The 20289-nt window shown below is 63.1% G+C and overlaps 3 protein-coding genes across 3 annotated transcripts; all 3 read left to right on the top strand.

The window, feature by feature from the left end:
• The first annotated feature begins 2303 nt into the window (after nt 1–2303).
• SCRT2 (scratch family transcriptional repressor 2) lies at nt 2304–7403 on the top strand. The gene is made up of 2 exons (XM_015647207.1): nt 2304–2493; nt 4656–7403. Exons 1-2 carry the CDS (start codon nt 2370–2372, stop codon nt 5360–5362), a joined length of 831 nt encoding a protein of 276 aa, XP_015502693.1. The 5' UTR covers nt 2304–2369; the 3' UTR covers nt 5363–7403.
• Nucleotides 7404–8751: 1348 nt separating this feature from the next.
• On the top strand, nt 8752–10083 carry SRXN1 (sulfiredoxin 1). Its single transcript, XM_015647215.3, has 2 exons — nt 8752–9056; nt 9219–10083. The coding sequence occupies exons 1-2, from the start codon at nt 8760–8762 to the stop codon at nt 9420–9422; spliced, it is 501 nt and encodes a 166-aa protein (XP_015502701.2). The 5' UTR covers nt 8752–8759; the 3' UTR covers nt 9423–10083.
• A 5219-nt stretch (nt 10084–15302) lies between these two features.
• TCF15 (transcription factor 15) lies at nt 15303–18537 on the top strand. The gene is made up of 2 exons (XM_015647182.3): nt 15303–16305; nt 18102–18537. The coding sequence occupies exons 1-2, from the start codon at nt 15316–15318 to the stop codon at nt 18174–18176; spliced, it is 1065 nt and encodes a 354-aa protein (XP_015502668.1). The 5' UTR covers nt 15303–15315; the 3' UTR covers nt 18177–18537.
• Nucleotides 18538–20289: the final 1752 nt, after the last annotated feature.

The raw sequence follows: 20289 nt of genomic DNA, 5'->3' as shown, positions 1-20289 counted from the left end.
AGTACCCCCGCAGCCCCCTCCCTCTTGTCGGGGAAACAATTGCCTCCGATGGGAATTATTTCCATACAGCTGCTCAGGAAGGCACAAACCCGGTGGAGGAAGGCTGAGCCTTTCTTCTGGTGCTGCTCCCCCTCCCCACGGTGGTGGGGGCAGGTTTGGGGGGGCCCAGGCGCTGCCGTCAGCGCTATCAGCTCGGCAGGGCTGGCTGCGGTTATTACCATACATTATCGCAGTCCCCTGCCTCCGAAAGGAGCTGGGGCTGCTCCCCCCTTCCCAGCCCTCCCTCCTCCTGCCTTTTACACTTAATTACCTCCCTTATTACACCGCAGCCTGGAGAGAGACAAAATCCCAGGGCAGCGGGCAGGCAGGCAGCGGGCAGCGGGCGGGCAGCGGGCAGGCAGCGGGCAGGCAGGCCCAACTAGGGCGTAAGTAATCGCCCGTTCTGCAAACGTGCCTTCCAGGAGAGAACAGGCACACGCACGGATAAATAAATCAGGGAGCGGAGGCCGGGAGCCCAGTGTGTGTGTGGGATGCCACGAGCAGCCCGGCAGGCAGTGTCCCCTCGGGGCCGCAGCCCTGCGGGAGAGGTGACCTTGAACTTGGCAGAGCCTTGACGTCAGGGCAGTGCTGCAGGGACAGATGGGGCTCGTGGTGCTGCCAGCAATCCCTGGCCAAGCGCTGCAGGAGCAAGTGGAGAGACCCCAGTCCACATGGGGAGCAGCCCTGGGATCCTGTATGATGTGGAGTGCTGTGGATATGGGATGCTCTGGGATGGGGGATGCTGTGAGCTATGGGATACGCTTAGCTGTGGGATGCTGTGAGATGCTGTGGGATGCTGTGGCCTGTGGGATGCTCTAGGCTGTGGAATGATGTGGGCTGTGAGATGCCCTGGACTATAGGATACTGTGGAATGCCATGGGATGCCCTGGGCTGTGGAGTACCACACAAAGCAGTGAGCAGGGGCACTGTGATGCAGGGCTGGCTCCAGATGTGGCTCTGGGCACGACTGAAGGAGCAGACATGGCTGTGAGCAGGCGGGCTCATGGTGCTGCCTTTGGGGATGCTGCTTTTGGTCCCCAGACCCAGTGCCACATCCCTGGCCAAAAGGACTACTGTGCCCAGGGCTGCCCCGTGCCAGCCATGCCAGCGCTCTGCCTGCGGTGACAGCGGAGGAACCATCCTTATTAAGTGCTGCAACACTCTCAGCATTACACAAGGCTCAGAGAGAGCACGACGAGCTGCCAGTCAGGTCTCCATGTCACCCACTGGCCCTCAGATGGCACAACTCTGGCCTTCAGATGGCACAACTGCAGGAAAAGGCAGCCCCGGACCACCAGCTGCCTGCAGCGGAGCACAGAGAAAAGGGGGGGGAGTGGGGGCTCCAATGAGACGAGGGGGGAGTAAGAGTGGGGGCTCTGGCTGGGAACAATGAACTGCCACGAGCCCAGCTATTGTTGTGGCTCCGAAGGTCACGGTGCTTCCTGGGGACTGGGAGTGGGACAGGGACATGGGAAGGGAAGAGAAGGTGGGAAAAGAGGGATGGGAACAGTGAGCAGGTATGGGGACAAGACAGAGGAGGGACAGAGATGAGATCAGGGAAGAGGGGAAAGAGTTGAGGATACAGAAAAAGGTACAGGGGAAGGGAGAAGAGAAAGAGAAAGGGGTCAGTGGAAAAGGACTGTGGACAGAGATGAGAACAGGGAACGGGAACCAGGAACAGGGATCAAGGACAAGGAAAGGAGAAAGGGACAAGAAGCAGGAACAGGGACAGGGATGGAGATAAGACAAGGGACAGGGGACAGGAATGGGGACAGGGGACATACATGAGGACAGGGATGGGGATGAAGACTCCCGCCCGCCAGACCCGTCTTTCCCTGGCCCCGGGGACTGGCGGCAGGGAGACAAAGGCGGTGGGAGGCAGAGGCATGTGCCCCCCCTTCTCCCGCCTCCCCCCGTCCCCCTGTGTCCCCATTGTCCGTGGCCGGGGTGGGGGGAGGAACCAGGGGGAGGGACCAGGGATCCCACAGTGTCGTGATGCCCGGGGCACCCCGCGCTGCCGGCAGCTCGGGGGGTTCTGGGGGGGCTCCGGGTGCGGCCGGGCGAAGCGGCCCCCTCCCCCCCCCCTCCCGCCTGCCTTCCTCCTCCTCCTCCCCCGCTTCCCCACCTCCTTCTCTTCCTCCTCCTCCTCCTCCTCCTCGCCGCCCTGCTGCCTCCCCGCCCCTCGCACTCGCCTCCCCGCGCCTCTCCGTGCGCACCGCCGGGGCCGAGCGCCGGGGCCGGGGCCGGGGCGGGGGGGCCGGGGCCGGTGCGGGGGCCGGGGCCGGTGGCGGTGCCGGTACCGGAGGTGTCCAGCGCTGCCCGGCCCCGCCATGCCCCGCTCCTTCCTGGTGAAGAAGCTGAAAGCGGAGGCGTTCCCGGCCGCCGGGGCCCCCGCGCCCCCCTACGCCCCCCTGGAGCCCCCCTACACGCTGCCCGGCCCCGCCGCCGGCGATGGTGAGTGCGGGGCCGGGGGTCCGGAGGGGCCCCCCCGCCTCTATTGTCTGTGCGCCCGGCGGGGCACCGGGAAGGAGACACGGGGGGGGACGCAGGGCAGGACGGGGAGGGGGTCTCCGCGTTGTGTCCCGCGGCGGGCGAGGGGTGCGGGGCGGGGTGTGTCATCCCTCGTCGTCGTGTTGTCCCCCGGCTCCGGGGCCACCGGCCGCTGCCGAAGTTGGTCCTTGGGGAAACATCTCTTGCGTGACAGCTTCAGCCCCGTGGGCAGCCCGAGTGCCCCCCGCCCATAGGGCACCGAGGTGGGCTCCTTCCCACGATAAGTTGGGGGGATAAGAAGCAACCGGTCTGCGGGGGCGGCGGGGGGCGGCAGCCTCGCCGTGCCGGAGGGTTTCATTGTTCGCAGCGGTGCCCCGAGCCCCCCTGGGAGCGCGGGGGGGGCCGGCGCCCTTCGGGGCACGGGGAGCGGGGTGGGGGAATAGGGGGTACCCCCAGCAGCGGGAGAGGTGCAAAAGACTGGTCGGGGGGCGGCCGTGGTCCTTAGAATCCCGTCCTGCGGGGAAACACTGCGGTGGGCTCGGAGTTCCCCGGGCTTGGCACAGCCCCGCAACGGGGCAGCCCAGGCACCTGCCCACAAAGAGGGGCTGGCCGCGAGTCGGGGGGTCTGTTGCATAGGCGGGGGAGTCCTGGCTGCTCGTAGATTGGGAAACGGAGCTGGATGCGGGAATGGGCCTGATCCAGCCACATACAAGCTAGCATCGCCCAGCCGCTGCGGAGCTTGTCCCCCCTTTTCTAGTGCTCGCCGGCCCTTGGTGGGCTTTCCCTGACAGGGGTCGGGGTGCAAAGCCTGGCCGGCCTGGGGGTCCTCTGCTCCCCCCCATCAACCAGGAGGCAGTGGGGGAGGGATGTGCTGCAGCTGGGCAGAAGCTGCCGACGCTGCTCTCCTGGAAATAACCTTGCTGCATGCTCGGAGGCAGCGTGAGAAATTGCTGAGCAGAGCGCTTTCTGCACAGCCCGCGCTGTCAGCACGGCGCGGGGGACGGGGGGGCCCGGCTCTGCCCCTGCCACACAGCCCCCTCCCCACAGTTGGCACCCCTGGATGCCACGGGACAAACGGCAGCCGTTGCTTGCCAAAGGGTCCTGTGGGTGCTGCCAGAGGGTGTGTGGATTTAGGGGATGCTCAGCTGCAGCTGTGGTGTGGTGTCCCTGCTGCCCTATGGGGTGCATGGGTCAGCCCAGCTGTGCACTGACCCCAGGTCCCTGATAACCCCTCTGTCACTGTCAGTGGGGATGAGGCCTCTGAAGCAGCTTGCAAGAACCAGTGCGCACAAGGCAGAGGATTTCTGGGACCAGTTTGGGGGTCTTGGGGTGCCAGTACATCCCTAGGATTGCTGGCCTCGTGGGAAGGGGGCTGTGCTGCTGCTCCTGTGGTGACCTTTGTGTGACAGCACAGAGGCATTGGGATGCCAACGCAGCGCCCACTCTGACACAGGTTGGGAGTCCCACATACGAAGCAGTGTCACGAGCAGACTTGCACCAATGTCACATGTGTGTGACGCCACTGGAGTGGTACCTGAGCCTGGCTCCACATCTGGGGGTCTGTGGGTCACTCGTTTTGGCAGGAGGCCAGGGATCCGGTGCTGCTGCCCTCCTGGTGCTGCTCCATCTCCAGGGAATAAGCCCTGCAGGGACAGCAGAGAGATGGGGGGGCTTTCCCAGCCTGTTCTCTGGGGAAGGGGAACCTGGAACAGCCTCATCCCCCTCATCCCGGCTGCTCATGGAGCATAGCTCATTACCGGCATGGCCCCGGTGAACAATGAGCTGCCGGCACCGACAGCTGTCTGGCAGCTAATGGCCCCCGGGGGCTGCCTGCAGCCGGGGCAGGCGCAGCTGGACGTTCTGCAGCTCCATCCCCAGTTCCCATCCTGAGCAGCCCTGCGGGATGGGACCCATCCTGCTGACAGATGCAGACAGGAGCCAGGGCAGGACAACGCAGCCCTGATGCTCAGTGGCTCAGCAGCGATAGGAACCAGTCGGGGGGGGGGGAGTGGCACGGGGAAACCCTTGTTCTGCACCCCCTATGGGAAATTTTAGCTTGTGTCTTTTTCCTGTCCCTGGTGAAGCTGCTCCGGAGGGACAATGACCCCACTGTGTTGTCCCCACAGGGTACCTCCAGCACTGCCTGGCGCCAGCCGGCTACGACACTGACAAGAAGCAAGGCTTGCCACCACCACCACCAGACCCAGCCTACGCACCCGGTCACGAGGAGTACAGCGATCCCGAGAGCCCCCAGTCCAGCTTTTCCGCCCGCTACTTCAATGGGGAGGCGGCAGTGACAGACAGCTACTCCATGGATGCCTTCTTCATCACGGACGGGCGGTCTCGCCGGCGCAGCGAGAGCCAGCGCCGTGGCAGCCACCGTCACTCCTGCCCCGAGTGCGGCAAGACCTACGCCACCTCCTCCAACCTCAGCCGGCACAAGCAGACCCACCGCAGCCTGGACAGCAAGATGGCGAGGAAATGCCCCACCTGCGGGAAGGCGTACGTCTCCATGCCCGCCCTGGCCATGCACGTCCTCACCCACAACCTCAAGCACAAGTGCGACGTGTGTGGCAAAGCCTTCAGCCGGCCCTGGCTGCTGCAGGGCCACATGAGGTCCCACACCGGGGAGAAGCCGTTCGGCTGCTCCCACTGCGGGAAAGCCTTCGCTGACCGCTCCAACCTGCGCGCCCACATGCAGACCCACTCCGCCTTCAAGCACTACAAGTGCAAGCAGTGCGAGAAGACCTTCGCTCTCAAGTCGTACCTCAACAAGCACTACGAGTCCGCCTGCTTCAAGGGCTCCGAACACAGCTGTGCAATAGGGAACTAGCCCCCCAACCCCTGTGGCACATCCCCATTCCCAACCTCATCCTTCTATCCAATCCCCGTCCCTGTCCTTATCTCATCCCACGCCCATCCCTGTTCCCCTGTACATCCCATCCCGTCCCGTCCCCATTCCCATCCCTATCCCATCCTGGTCCCAGTCCCTGTGCCAGCACTCCTGCAGCTGCAGCCAGCTGGTTTGTTGCTGTGCTGAGGCTGGAGGACATGTCCCCACAGACTCACTCCCCACTAGCTCCCTGGGAAGGGGGTCCCCCACTGTAGGACCCAGCTCCTTTCCCCTGGGTCCCAGAGCCCCCCCGCAGCCAGGCAGGTCTCTCTGCGGGGGACTCACCTGGGGACCTCTTCCAGACCCAGGAGAGATTTTCCTCCCCTAGCTTGTGACTTTCACCTCTATTTATTTAATTTATTACTATTATTTATTTAGAGCTGCTGCTTCTCTTTCCAGGGGATCCTGGGAGAGAAAAGACACTTTCCTGCTCCCCACTAGGAGCAAACCCTCCCCTTGACCCTAATCTTGATGAGACCACGGGCTGGTGTTACTGCCAGCTAGGCAGGACTGATGGCCACTGAGGCTGACAGAGGGCAGGGCTGCCAGTCACCCTTGGATCCTGGGATCCCTGCAGCCCACCACACAGGGCACCCTGCTGGCCCTCTGCCCCGTGGCACAGTGTTCACCCTGGCACTGCAGATCCACAGCCCTGGAGTCAGGGGAAGAACCAAGGGAAGAGCCAAGGGAAGAGCCAGGGGCTTCCAGCAGAGATCCACAGGACATGTCCTCTGTTGGCTCCCAGCTCCCTGCTTGGCCAGGCACAACTGGCCCCTGCCACAGTGATGGGGAATAGCCCCCCCCAGGCAGGTGCAGCCCCCCCCCTCACCATGCTAAGGGCTGGGCTGGCAGCTGGGCTGGAGACCCAGCCCTGGGGCAGGTAGTACCCAAACCCCCAACCACCACCCGTGTATCCCCAGCCCCTTCTCCAGCCGGCTCCCGGCTCCCTCGCCATTGCCCCCACCTGCACTCAGGAGGAGGGGATCAGAGTAGCTGTAAAGTTTGGGTGAGTCTATTTAAATGTTCTTATTTATATTATTTATAACTTATGCTTTTCACTATTTATTTGTCAAGACTGGCCGGGCCATGCCAGCGCTGGCTCGCAGGAGGTGGCAGAGCTGCTGCAGAGCTGCCGTGCCCAGGACACAGCCACGGTGACACGGACGGGGACAGGACCCCGAGAGCGGACTGTGTGGCGGGCACGGAGGGAGGAGGGCACGAGCTGGCCCGGCAGCCCAGGCTCCACGTCCTGCAAGCCTCCCCCAAAGGCAAAGCCCTTCTCCTTTGTCTTCCTTGCTGCCACGGGCTCCTGCTTTGCTCCGTGCCCCGCGCCAGCCCAGCGGGGACAAACCAGCCACTCTATGCAACCTCCCGGCGGAGCGCCCCGCACCGGCCCCGGAGCGAGCGCCGCACACGGCATTCCGGAGCGGGGCCCGACCCACGCCTCCGCTTCCTACCTCGGGCCGCGAGTTGCCACAGCCCCACCACCCCGTGCCGGTCCCCAACACTTCGGGACTGAGCCCGGCACCCCGTGGGGCCGCACTCGCGCACCCCCACACCGTCTTCCTGCGCCGTCTTCCTCCCTGCACCGTCTTCCTCCCGCTGCCTCGGTGCCTGTGTTGGTCACGGGTTGGGTGGGGATGTCCCTGTCGTGGTCCTCGCTGCCATGGCACGGTGACCACACGTCCGCACCCCACAGAGGGGGTGAGCATCGCCCTGGCCACGCGGGCACCCCACCGGGTTTTCCCCACGATGCCGGCGGAGCACGGTGTCCTGAGGCCGGCAGGCTTGGAGCACTGCGCCGCTGCCCCTCTCTTCTGTAAATAGCAGATACTACAGCAATAATTTTCCGTGCATGATAGATTTTTTCTGCCAGGTTTTGTACTCGCCAGCCCCAGTATGACAAGTCTACTGAGATCCGGCCACCCGCAGTATTACTTGTAACGCAATTCAGGGATATAAAAGGGATTTCTGCCACTAACCATGTGTCTTGGGAGATTTGTGTCGGCGGTGGCGGGTGGCGGCACGCGAGCTGCCAGCCTGCCCATCTCACGGTGCCCTGTGCTCACACCCACTCCTGGGCTGGAACATCGTGGAGAGAAATGCCCCAAATAGAGAAGTGATGTCCTGGCAGCCCATTGGGAAGGGGTGGCTGAGGTGCCCGGAGCATCCCACGCTGCCCTCGTGGCCCTGCCAGCCCTTCATCCAGTGGGCAGCGGCCAGACACCCCCCTACTGTGACAAGGCGGGGTTACGATGCCACCCTGCTAGTGAGAGCGCCGGGGGCTGTGAGCGCGGCAGAGCGCTGACCTGGAAGTAAAGCGGCGTGTGAAATCCCGGCAGCGGGCGCAGAGCCCGGCGGGCAGCCCGGGGAGGGTGCTGGTAATGCTCACACACCCCCGGGGCGCCGCTGCGCTGGATGGGGAGGATTCTGTGAGCAAATTTTATTTGAACTCCCCGGTGGCAACAACTCAGCAGAGCCCCTTCTCCCGGGGGCAGACAGGCATTCCTGCTCCCCACCCCTCTTTCCTCATCCTTTTCCAGATGCGGGTGCCAATGGGGGAAGGCAAATTATTTTTAGCATCCAGCTTGTCAGCAAAGACCTAGCTGAGCCCTAGGCTCCCAGTGACATCAGTGCAATCTTTCACCAGCAAAGTCATTACCAGATTCACATTGCAGAAAACTAATTCCAGAGCCTCACAAACCCATCCCTGATCATCATCTGCATGCTCCCGAGTCAGCTCTGGGGCTGGGGACCGTCCATGACACCAGTGAGGGCACCGGGAGCAGCCATCCACTGTCATGTCCCTGCTGTGGATTCAGGGTGTCCCGGTTCAGCAGCCAGAGGGGTGGGAGACCCAGTTCTTCCCGGGAGCCTCTCCCCATTTGGAACACTGGTCTGAAGAAATGACCTAGAAAGACTCCGGGCTGAAGCTCTTCAGTGCCTGCCCAGCTGTGGAGCATCCCAGCATCACCGCTCAGCTCTGCAGTGGTTTCATGCCTCATGTTCATTGCCGCGGACCCCATAGGTGTCAGCACAGCAGGGAGGGGGCTCTGGGTTTGACACATGTTCCTGGTACAGCCAGGCAGGTGGGGGGCATATCCCAACTTCCAGTTGCAGGGTGATCCTGCCCGGGCACGGCCAGGTGGGACCCGAGAGCCGCAGAGGGCAGGATAAGGACCCCCGCACTCACGGTGGGGGGCTCAGCTGCCCCGTGCCCATGGGTGTCCCATGGGAAAGAGGAGCCGAGGGCAGCCCTGACCGCAGGCTCTCCGGAGCAGGCAGCGGGCCAGCCGGCTCTGGCACCCGGCCCGGAAGTCTGTCCTGCCCCTTCACTATGACTCTGCAAAACGGTGGGGCGGAGGCCGTGACGATGACGATGGCTGGGCCAGGAGGAAGCAAAGGGGCCCGGCTGGGCGCTGCACTGCTCGGGGCAGAGCGGAGGGCTCGGCTGAGCAGGACAGAGGAAGGCCAAAGCCGGCCGGCAGCAACAGCCATGGCTGAGGCTGACGACAGGAGCATCCATACACAGCACATCTCGGCCGTGCACAACGTGCCCATGCGTGTCCTCATCCGGCCCATCCCGGCAGAGCTGGAGCCGGGAAAGGTGCAGAGCCTGATGGAGACCCTGCAGGTGAGCACAGCCCCCGGGATGCAGAGGCAGCCCCTCCTTCACCCATTCAGAGGGCACTGCTGGGGAAGCACCCAAGCCCTGGCACAGTCAGGTCGGGGGGGCGTCAGGGAAGTTTGGGAGTGCCGGGGTGTGTTGCTCTTGGATGTTTCTCCCCTTTCCCAGGAAGATCCCGAGCGGGTGCCCCCCATCGACGTGCTCTGGGTCAAAGGCAGTGAGGGCGGCGATTACTTCTACTCCTTCGGGGGCTGCCACCGCTTCGCTGCCCACCAGGCACTCCACCGGGAGACCATCCCGGCCAAGATCATCCCCTCCACCCTCAGCGACCTCCGGACCTACCTCGGCTCCTCCACGCCTCACCTGCGCTAGCCCAGCACCCCGAGGATGCCCAGCAGCCCCCTCTGTCCCTGGTGGTTCCGAGCCGTGAGCCCCTGGTGAGGATGCCCAGGGGTCCCCAGCCCTGGGGAGTCCCCGGGGTCCCTCCAGCCGGGAGGGGTCAGGCTCTCACCGGTACCGGGAGGCGCCCGGCGGGGCCGGCAGGTGGCGCCATTGTGCCGCGCTGCGCCGCCCGGAGCGACCTCGCGGACCGGGACGGGACGGGATGAACCGGGACGGGGATGAACCGGGACGGGATGAACCGGGGCATGGCGCAATCGGGAATAGCTGAACCGGGATGAATCAGGCTAAACCGGGGCACGGCTCAAGCGGGAATAGCTGAACCGGGATGGAACGGGCTTAATCGGGGCATGGCTCAAGCGGGAATGGCTGAACCGGAGCACGCTGGAACTGGGACAAGTCACAGCTCATTCGGAGAACATCTGAACTGGGGAGGGGTACAGGCGTACTGGGACACAACAGAATCAAGGACACAAGGAAGAGACGCAGCTGACCCAGCATGGCCAGTCCCCAGCCCACCCTCAGCGATTCTGGGCTCACCTGTCATCCCAGTCTCCATGGGGAACATCTCCAAAATCCTGTGGTGGGGACATCTGCTGCTGCACCTGGAATAAAGATGATCAAAACCCCTGCAGCTCCTTGGTGTGGTGCTAGAGGGTGCTGAGGTTGGGAGCAGTGGTCCAGCATGGCACATCAGGGCACAGCATGGTGGCCTGTCACCAGCAGGAGCAGTGGCTGTGGACACACAGAACAATGACATGCTTTGCAAGGGGATGGATGTTCTCCAAGGGAATGGATGCTGTGCAGGGGATGGATGCTGTGACAAGACAATGCTCTGCCAGCCTGCCCTGACATAGAGCTGAATTCAGGGTCAGCTCTGGCCCAGCTCTGGGGACACGTCTAGTCCTGCCATGCTGGGATGCTGTCATTTCTGCAAGCACACGTGCAGCCTGGAGAAAATGCCTCGAGCATCCCCTGGGCATCCCAACATCCCTCTAAGTCAAGAGCCTCCATCCAGGGAGGGGAAAGGCCAGTGACTCACTCACTACTCCGTGAGTCAGCAGGACTGGGACAGGAACTGCGGCTGGACACTTCTGCCCCATCAGCCACGCTCCTCCCTGAACGGATCCTGCTCCCCAAGGGAAGAAATGGGCTGGGAGAGGAGGGCATGGCTGGGTCGTTTGCATGGCAGGAGCTGGCAGTGCTGGCATCAGACAGGGAACAATTTACCGCTGCCTCCACGTTTCCGCAGGATCCACTGGGGAGGAAGAGGCGGCTGGGCTGGGGGTCATGGATGAGGGGAAGGGACTGGAGGGAGACTCCGGCGCGGCAGAGCTGCATGTGCCGCATGAAAGAAGCTGTGTGCCGGGAGGAAGCCCTGCAAGCATTCACTGAGAGCAGCCCTGGCCCACGGCTCCCAGATGGGCCATAAATTTCTCCTAAGAATTGTGGCGTGCTAAAAAGTTTCCTCTTGTTAGAGAGCGGGGGGTGGAGGGAGGAGGTAGCAGCTCCTGCAGCAGCTCCTGCAGCAGCTCCTGTGGCAATGTGGACATTTCCAGAAGGCCCCCAAACCCCCCATGGCAGGGACTGATGTCTGCCCATGTCCTGTGTGCCCCCACTGCTGGGCATCTCACACAAACTCTCTTTGCCCCACTCTCACGGGCTTGTGCCCCTCATCCCTTGGCTAAGAGGCAATTATTTCAGCAGAACTGGGAATTCCACAAGGTGAGAATGAATTGAGATCCTGCAACTCCTTTCCCTGCAAGCCATAGAAGTTTCTTCCACCTGGGAAGCCTGCTGCAGGATCTGCTTTTCCAGCTTACCACCCCCTGCAAACAGTACCAAAGGTCCGTGCCGGTCCCAGGGTGTCCTGACATCACTCCCAGGGCTCCCTGGCACCAGCTGGGAGCCAGGACCCAGAGCTGTGTCCAAGGTGTTGTGTGAGCATCTCCAGGGCTGACCGTTGTATCCATGGGGCTGGCATGGTGTGGGCAGTGGGAGCTGCTGGTGCCACAACCCCCTGGCTGGCACAGGAATGGGTGTCTCCAGAGCCCTGCATTGCCTCCATCTATCCGTCCTCCACCTGTCCCCCTTCCCTCTGCCTGACCCGCGGGATCTCTGGTGTCGCTGGCTGACAGCCGATCCGGCTGCCTCCAATCCATTCGTTCCAGGGCAGGAACAAAGGCGTTTTGTGGGCTCCCCCCAGCCTGGGCCGGGGAGGGGTGGGGGGGTGGTCCCAGCTCCGGAACTGGGACAGACTTCCCCGCACGACAGGCGTGTAATGCCTTCCAGACCAGCAGCCTCAGCCCTCAGGTACAGCCTGGAGGGGGAGGGGGCCTGGTGCTTCCCACAGCCTGCCTGGGGACCCACCAGGTCACCCTGAGACAGCCCTGATCCAGGAAAATGGGGAAACTCTCCTGTTCCCCAAAATGTTTCACAATGCCCAGTCCCTATAGGACTCACCGCTTCTCCCCACCCAGGGGGCTTCAGGGGCTCTGGGAGCTCCCAGATTTGCCATCTCTTGTCTCCCAATGTTGGGGAGCAGGGACAAACTCCCCTGGGATAAGTCCTCTGCCTCACTGGGCGCAGAGTTGGGCAGAAGGCAGCTGGACTTGGAGGCTGTGTGTGCCTAGCTGGACAGGACTGTGCATTTGGGATGGGGCAGCTCCCAGGCCTGTGGCCTCACTGCCCTGAGCACCCTGAAATTGGGGGGCTACAGTCAGAGGGGCCAGTCCTGGACATCCCCCAGTGCCAAGGTCTGGTCAGGAACTGTGGACTTGGGGTGCTCAGTGGGATGGGATGGGGTGGGATGGCATGGATGGCTTGTGACAGGATAGGATGGGATATGACAGGACAGGATGAGATGGAATAGGATGGATGGGGTGGGGTTGAATGGATCAGTCCAGCACTGCTTCACCAGGGCTCAACAGGGTCAGGCCCAGTGTCCTGGTGGCCACATGTTCCAGCACTGCTGCAGGTCTGGAATCCATTTGCCTCGCCGGCCATGGTGTTTTCCCAGCAGGGCTGGAGCAATCCCGTGGGGCCGGGGGCAGCCCTGGCCCCTGCCCCATCTGCTCCCTGTTTATTTTTTTACACTTAAGTATCACCTCAAAGATAAACACTCCCTGGTGTGGGGGCAGGGGGCATTTCCCTGGCAGCAGAGACAGGACCCAGCCCTCTGCCCAGCACCCTGATCCCACAATGCCCACTAAGAAGGGGATGCCTGGTTGGACTGGGGTCAGGGCTGCAACCCCATGCTCAGGCCATGTCCCTTCCATGCTCCATCTCCCATGCAGGGTCCTGTGAATGCCTGACCCACTCCCTGGGGGTCAGTTACCCTGGCTGGATCAGCTGGGATAGCTGGAATGTCAAACCCCACCATGTCCTGGCACCCACTCAAGCTGGTAGAAGTTTTGTGATGCCACAGTCTCAACTGCACCTCATGCTGCCCAGCTGAGTCAGAGCCCAGGCCACAGTGCTGGGGGAGCTGGGGGGGGCCCAGGCACAGTGCCTCATGTCCCATACCAGACGCCTGCCAGGCAGCACAGGAAAACCCGGCTGCTGCCGTGCGTCCTCCTGCCCCGCAGCCACAGCATCCACAGGCAGCTGGACAGGCAGCGAGCAGGCAGCGCTCCCTGCTTCCCATGGCTCCTGCTGTTCTCCCAGTCAGGGATGACAGCTCCTGTCCATCCATCCTTCTGTGTGCAGCATCTGGCAAGGCGGTGGTCACACCTACACACGTCTGTGCCAATGCGGGGATGTCACTGCAGTGGGATGTGGTGGCATTTGGGGTTTACATGGCACCCACAGGCACACATCCACATCCACGTGCAACTGCACAAACTCATGCACACACCCTCATACTCACATATATCCTGTGCACTCACACATGGATATACACATCCATGCATGCTTGCATGTACAGATGTGTGCAGCTGCACACCCACACGCACATTCATGAGTGCACACGTGTGCTGCCCCCACCCCACACTGAGCCATCTCCTGCCTGCTGCTCCTTCCCTGCCTGTGCCCTGCCATGTTCCAGACCCCACAGGCCACCAGCACCCCACATGTGGCCATGCCCCCCAGAAAAGCCCCGGGGCAGCTCAGCTGGATGTGGGGAGTGGGTGACCCCCCCCAGCCTGTCCCCGTCAGCTGGTGGCCATGTGTGGGATGTGCAGCTGAGTACACAGCTCTTGCCATCCATCTTGTCACCTGTCAGGGCCAGAGGCTGCTGTGGACCCCCAGACATGGCTCAGCAAGACTCTGGGGTGAGAGGAGGGCAGAGTGGGGGTGCCCCTCTCTGTACACCTGCCTTCTCCCTGCCTTCTCCCAGCCTGCTTCCTGCCTGTCATGCCAAGGGCCTGCCCATCCCCAGCTTTGCCCCTGGCACTGTCTGCAGGTACCCTTTTGTGGGGGTCTGCACCTGGGCAGGGGCTGCAGAAGAAGGCTGGGGTCCCTTAAGGGAACTGATGAGAGAACTGGGAACTGGTGAGAGCTGTCAGTGTCACGCAGTGCACATCCCTGCCCTTCCTCATCCCCAGGAGGATCCCTGTCTTCTTGCTCAGCCCTGCATGTCCCCAGCCCCTGGAGTGGCCCTGCATGTCCCCTTCCCCAGCAAGACCACCAGCCCCCAGCCCATCTCTCTTGCCCCCCACCGTGTGATTTACAGGCTCTGCACAGGCAGACAAATGGTGAAGGAAAACAGGGCAGGGGGTCCCGCCAGCCAGGGGCTGCCTGTGCCCCGCGGGGGGCAGAGGGGCCGTTTGCTCACAGCCAGCAGGACAGGAGGCAGTGAAGTGGTGCCGGTGCCAGTCAGCACAGCTGCCCCTGTCATGGTCCAGCAGCCACAAGCCCTAAAAGCACAAGGAGTGCCCATGGTAGGACCCAGACCTAGTTATCACAAGATGTAGTCCTGCAACCATAGGCTTTTGGCCATGGGGCATTGAGGAACTTGATGCCACCCCATTCCACGGCCCCAGGGCACCCCACTGACCACCTCACTGGGGTGTTTGTGATATACCAGCTGCATTCCTTGGCCACCGTCTCAGCCCTGGCAAGCCTCCAAGATTTTCCCCAGCATCCCTCTCTGGCTGTGGAGCTGATGGACAGTGGGGACTGCAGCTGGCACTGCCACGTCTCCCAGCCACATCCCAAGCAGCCCTGGGGCCGTCTGCCAGGAGCCAGGTCCTGCCCTCTGCGTTTTTGCTGCTTGATCTGGAGCATCGTGGAGGAGGAGGAAAGGGAGGAAGGCAGGCAGGAAGCCTCCCACCTGCTTGGCTCAGCTGGCTACCCCCCTGCCTGCTCCTTGGAGCGTTGGGCTCAGGGCTGGGGGGGTTGAAGGCAGAGTGGGACCTACATAGACCTCTCCGGTGAGGACGACCAGGGCCATAGTCTATGATATTGAGTGCCAAGGAATGACAAGGAGCAAGGGTCAGGCTGGGGGGCACCCCCAGCCCTTCCCAAGACACCGGTGATTCCTGCTGCTGCCAGCTCATTGCTCCCCTCTCAGGAAAAGACTGCATGTTTCCACTGCCGGCACACACCTTCCTCCTGGGCGGGAGGAAATGCTCCTGGCAGTGCTGCCTCTCCATGTCCCCCTGTCCCTTCCCATGATGGGCAGGCACGGTGCCAGGCCCTGGGAACAGAGGAGCAAGGAGTGCATTCCCGCAGGGCTGCCTACCCTTGCTGATCCCTGCTTGCCCCGGGCATCCTCCTGGGCACAGAGCCTGTCCCAGTGAGGCATGGGAGGGCAGCAGCGTGTCCCCCACTGGCATCCCTCTGATAAGCACCCCAGACACTGCACCAGTGCCACCCACTCCTGGTTGCCTTCCCCATCCCAGCTCCTGAGCCCCATGTTCATCTCATGCCACCCTGTGGGGGACCCAGAGCTGGCAAGCGACAGCAAGGCAGGGGCTGGGGACATGCAGGCTGCGGGCTGACTGTTCGTGACACCACTCTGCAGGTGCCAGAGGCCATGGCACAGGCAGCACTTGTTGGACAGTGGCCCTGGCACCGCCACAGTTCAGTTACCACCGTGGGCATGACCTGGGGTCAAGGTGCCCGCAGCCAGGATGGAGCCAGGCCAGTGGCCAGAGGCAGCGCTGGCTCTCAGGGCCGGGGTGAGGACGCTGGCCGCCGGCCGCTGGCCGGAGCTCGGGGGGCCGGCTGGGGGTGGGCTCCGGAGCCAGCCCCTCCCCGGCCGTATAAATCCCGATTCCCCCTGCAGACGGTCGTCCCAGCCCTGCTCAGCTGCCGCGGCGGAGCAGCAGCGGGAAGGCGTCCGGAGCCGCCGTCGCAGCTGTGCCGGCGGGGGAAGGCTCCCCGCAGCCCGGGGGGTCCCCCCAGCAGGGCCGGGGGTGCGGGCGGGCACCCCACCATGGCCTTCACCATGCTGCGCCCCGTGGCTGCCCGCGTGCTCTACCCCGACCTCAGCATGCTCTCGGAGGACGAGGAGAACCGGAGCGAGAGCGACACGTCGGACCAGTCGTTCGGCTGCTGCGAGGGCGCCGAGGCTCGCCGCAAGCTGCCGCGGAAGCCGGGGCCGATGGTGATGGTGAAGCAGAGGCAAGCGGCGAACGCACGGGAGCGGGACCGGACCCAGAGCGTCAACACGGCCTTCACCGCCCTGCGGACCCTCATCCCCACCGAGCCGGTGGATCGGAAGCTGTCCAAAATAGAGACCCTCCGCCTGGCCTCCAGCTACATCTCCCACCTGGCCAACGTGCTGCTGCTGGGCGAGGGATGCGAGGACGGGCAGCCCTGCTTCAGTGCCATCTATGGCGCCAAGGGCGACCTGGACAGCAAACAGCCCCGCAGCATCTGCACCTTCTGCCTCAGCAACCAGCGGAAAGGGGTGAGCGGGGTTCTGGGATGGGTTATGGTTCCTTCTGCCCCTCCTGGCCTGAGTGGGGCAGGAGGCTCAGCATATCCCCAAGGGATGGGGGGCAGCAGACCCTGCCTGGGCTGAGCGAGGCAGGAGACTCGGCAGGGCTCAGTGAGAACCACGGCTTCTGGCTCCAGCTCCCACTGGAGGTTTTGGCTGCTCTTGGCCAAATCCTGCTTGTAGCCACACGCCTACAGCTCCTGCTCACGTCAGAGGGCTGGGCAGCTCCCCCACGTCCATCCGGGCTGGGAGGTCTCAGGGGTTAAACAGTCACCCTGGAGCTGGCGGCATTGCTTGTCCCAAGGGGAGATTAGAGTTCGCTGGCTGACCTCTTCCCCATCCCCGTCCTCATCCCCATCTCCATACCCAAACCTGCCTGCCCACCAGCACTGCAGCAGGGCTACTCCAGCAGCTCTCTGATGTGATGAGGACAGGAAGGGCCCAGCAGACATCCCCCGAGGGGGGCCAGACAGAGTTCCCCATCCAGTGTTCACATGCAGGGTCTGCTGGCAGCACCAGCACAGCTCCCATGCAGCTGAGTTGGGCCATGGCAGAGCACCCCTGCCCTGCCCACCCAGCTGATCCCACCCAGCACCCTGCAGCTCAAGGGACACCTTTCTGTGGTGAGCCCACCCTGCTGCCCATGCCAGGGTCCTGGGTGTCCTTGACCCAGAAACAGCTGTGTAGGACAAGGGGCTGGAAGCTGCCTGACCTCTTGGATATCCCTTGGTAGGGCAGTGAGCAGGGGCTGCTGTACTTGCTACTGTCCCCAGGGACCTTCAAGATGTCCCATGTGTGACCCCAAGCAGCACAGCCATGGGTCACACTCCAGGCATCAGAGATTTTTCAGCTTTTGCTGCTCCATTTTTATTTGTTCCCCTGTTCCTGCCCTCCTCAGCAGCCTCTCCAGCCCTCCTGGGGTCCTCCAGCCCTGGTCCCTGGCAGATCTGGGATCATCTGGGCTGCTTCATGGGGCTGGAGCCAGGGATCTGGCACAGTGCTGGATCCCCCAGGAGACCCTGCGGAGGCACTGGGGCTGAGAAGCTCCTGCTGGAGGGCAATGGGGGGAGCTGGGTTGGAATCCAACTCTGTGCATCCCAGCCCTGAGCCTGGGCTGGAAAGGGGCTGTACTGGACTGGAAATGGGCAGGGCTGGAAGTGGGTTGTACTGCACTGGAAATGGTCTGGAAATGGGCTGTACTGGGCCATGTTGGGCTGTGCAAGGCTGTAAATAGGCTGGGTTGGAAATGGGCTCTGTTGGGCTCTACTGATCCATGCTGAATTATACTGGAATGTTCTGGGCCAAATATGGACCATGCTGGTCTATGCTGGGTTATACTGGGCAGTACTGGGATAACGTTGTTCTCATAAACTGGGAGTTAGGACTGAGTCTTCCTACCCCAGTTTAGACTGTGTGTGTCACTCTAGGGCTGTGGATCTGTCTGGGGCTGTGTGTCTGTCCTGGAGTGCTACTGGTCCTTGCCTTAGGTCTGAGCCATGCAGTGCTGAGCAGCCATGGGGACTGGGTCCTGCAGGGTCACAAGGGGGACCCACCTTTGAGAGCTCCACCACAGCACCCACCTCCCAGCCACTCATTCAACCACTTGAAAGGCATAGCCCCGTCTGTCTGACCACTCCAGGCAGCACAGGGCCACCCCAGAACTGAGCCACTGGCCATCTCACAGTGGATCCCCATGGAGGAGTCAGTGTGGTGGACAGTGGGCAGACACCCCATGGTACCTGCAGCTCTCCCTCCTCTCTCTGCAGGGCAGTCGGAGGGACCTCGGGGGCAACTGCCTGAAGGTGCGAGGGGTCACACCCCTGCGAGTGTCGCGGAGATGAGCCGGGGTCCGGCAGCACCCACCTGAGACAGCGGCAGAGGCAGACGGAGCCCGCACACGCCAGCCCAGAGACCGCAGTGGGGAGGGAGGGAGCTGCTCACCTGAGGTGGCAGCGGCCGAGCCCAGGCTGGCACCGCACCAACACTGGCCCTGGAGCTGGCAGTGGGGCGGGAGGATGCTCCTGTGGCTGAGGCTGCCCATGCAGAGCAGGGCCGGGGAGGGGGTCCCCGCGGCCCAGGGCTGGACTGGAAGGGGCCTGTGTGCAGCCAGCGTCGAGGCGCTCCGGGGGGACAGTGTCATGGCCCTGGGGATGCTGGTTGTGCACGTGCAGCCGCTTGGAAAATAAAACCTTATTTTTCTGATGGGTCAGTGCCTGCCTGTCACCCCAGTGTGGGGTGAGGTGGGGGTCCCTGAGATGGCCCTGGACCCCCAGCCCTGCACAGCTGCTCTGTGCCCTCCATCTGGTACATCGTGACTGGCACAATGTCACTGCCACCATTGCCACTGCTGCCACCAATATTATGACTACCACCAGCACAATGACTGTCCCCACTGTGACTGCCAGGGCCACCAGGATGACCGTGCAGAGCCTTGCATGGTGGGGCTGCAGGCAGCAGCACCTGCACAGGGTCAGGTGGGGACATGGGGGTTCCCAGGCCAGATCCCCACATGGGATTCTGCTTGAGGGGGCTGGACTGGCTGGGCGGTGCAGATAGCTGAGCCTGGGAATGGTGCTGTGCCGGGGCTGGCGGCTCCCAGGGGCCAGCGTGTCCCACGGAGCAGAGGCAGCTGTGGATGGGGCAGCTGGGGGCTCCCCCCCAGCCCCGGACGGGGGTCCCGGTGCCAGCGGGGGCAGCTGGGGGCTCCCCCCCAGCCCCGGACGGGGGTCCCGGTGCCAGCGGGGGCAGCTGGGGGCTCCCCCCAAGGGCTGAAGAACTGGAGCTACCCTATCTCCCTGGGGTCCTGGAGCCAACGTGGAGCAGGGGGAGCATGTTGGGGGTCCCGTTGGAGCCTGGCCCAGGCAGGGGCTCTGTTGGGAGCCCATGGCACCTCTTGGCCCCCTGCTCGCCGAGGTGAGCCTGCCCCGGGCTCCCTCCCCCGGGTTTGATTTATGGAGCTGACAGCGCAGTGCAGCTGTGAGAGCTGGTCCCAAGCAGGGACCAGGGTGGGTGGGAGAGGTTTGTTCTCAGCGTGGCTAATGTGTCCCAGACCCCAATAAACAGCCGTGAGATTCTCCAAACAGCCCAGGACACAGAATCCCTGCCCCTGGGTTTATCGGGGGGCAGGGGCCGTGGGGGATGCTGTGCTCTGCAAACAACCCGACTCACACATAAAAGGGGACTGTCCTCATGAAGTAGTGGTTCTGGAGTACCCCAGGGGGTCAGCAAGGGCTGGTGGTCCCAGTGCTGACTGTCTAGGTTCCAGTATGTCCCAGGGCTGAGCACCAGTGTCCCAGGATGTCCCAGTACCAGCAACTGGAGCCTCAATGAGCTCCAGTATGAAGACCATGAGCCCCAGTGAATCCCTGCACAGGAGCTGTGCATCCAGTATGTGCCAGTGCCAAAGACTAGGGCCCTAGAAAGTATAAAGGCCATGCACCCCAGTATGTGCCAGTGCTGAGGCTGTGGGATCCAGTATGTCTTAGTGCTAGGGCCATGGATGTCAGCACACCCCAGTGCCAAGGATGGCACAGTGACCCCAAAGCAAGCTCCAGTGTAACAGCCTTGGGTTCCAGCATGTCCTAGTACAGGAGTCAGGCACCCAGTAACATCCAGTGCTGGGACTGTGGATTCCAGCACATCCCACTGCTGAGGCAATGGATCCCAGCATGTCCCAGCTCTGGGGCCACGGGTTCCAGCATGTCCCAGTGACAAGCCTGTGGGTCCCAGGACATTCCAGCCCCTCCCAGCACTGCAAGAGGGAAACGGTGACTCAGAGCTGCTGGGCTGGTGGGAGCTGGGTGCCCCTTTGCCCCGTGTGGGGTAAGTGTTGTGGCCACCGATCATTCATGGCCACCGCCAGCTCCCCGGCAGCCGCAGCCCCACACTGAGTTCAGCCACGCTCCCCTCCCATCCTCTCCCCTTCCTGCGTGCAGACACCCTTGGAAAGGCTCT

This window comes from Parus major, chromosome 20 (genome assembly GCF_001522545.3).
Source record: "Parus major isolate Abel chromosome 20, Parus_major1.1, whole genome shotgun sequence".
Lineage (NCBI taxonomy): Eukaryota > Metazoa > Chordata > Aves > Passeriformes > Paridae > Parus > Parus major.
The sequence above is the reverse complement of the archived record's forward strand: the minus strand, read 5'-3'. Positions and strand labels throughout refer to the sequence as shown.

Excerpts from the sequence above, each read along its gene's own strand:
- SCRT2 (XM_015647207.1), top strand. The coding sequence starts at position 2,370 with ATGCCCCGCTCCTTCCTGGTGAAGAAGCTGAAAGCGGAGGCGTTCCCG. Across the intron at positions 2,494-4,655 it reads CGGCCCCGCCGCCGGCGATG|GGTACCTCCAGCACTGCCTG; the intron begins GTGAGTGCGGGG and ends TTGTCCCCACAG.
- SRXN1 (XM_015647215.3), top strand. The coding sequence starts at position 8,760 with ATGACTCTGCAAAACGGTGGGGCGGAGGCCGTGACGATGACGATGGCT. Across the intron at positions 9,057-9,218 it reads GCCTGATGGAGACCCTGCAG|GAAGATCCCGAGCGGGTGCC; the intron begins GTGAGCACAGCC and ends CCCCTTTCCCAG.
- TCF15 (XM_015647182.3), top strand. The coding sequence starts at position 15,316 with ATGCCACCCTGTGGGGGACCCAGAGCTGGCAAGCGACAGCAAGGCAGG. Across the intron at positions 16,306-18,101 it reads TCAGCAACCAGCGGAAAGGG|GGCAGTCGGAGGGACCTCGG; the intron begins GTGAGCGGGGTT and ends CTCTCTCTGCAG.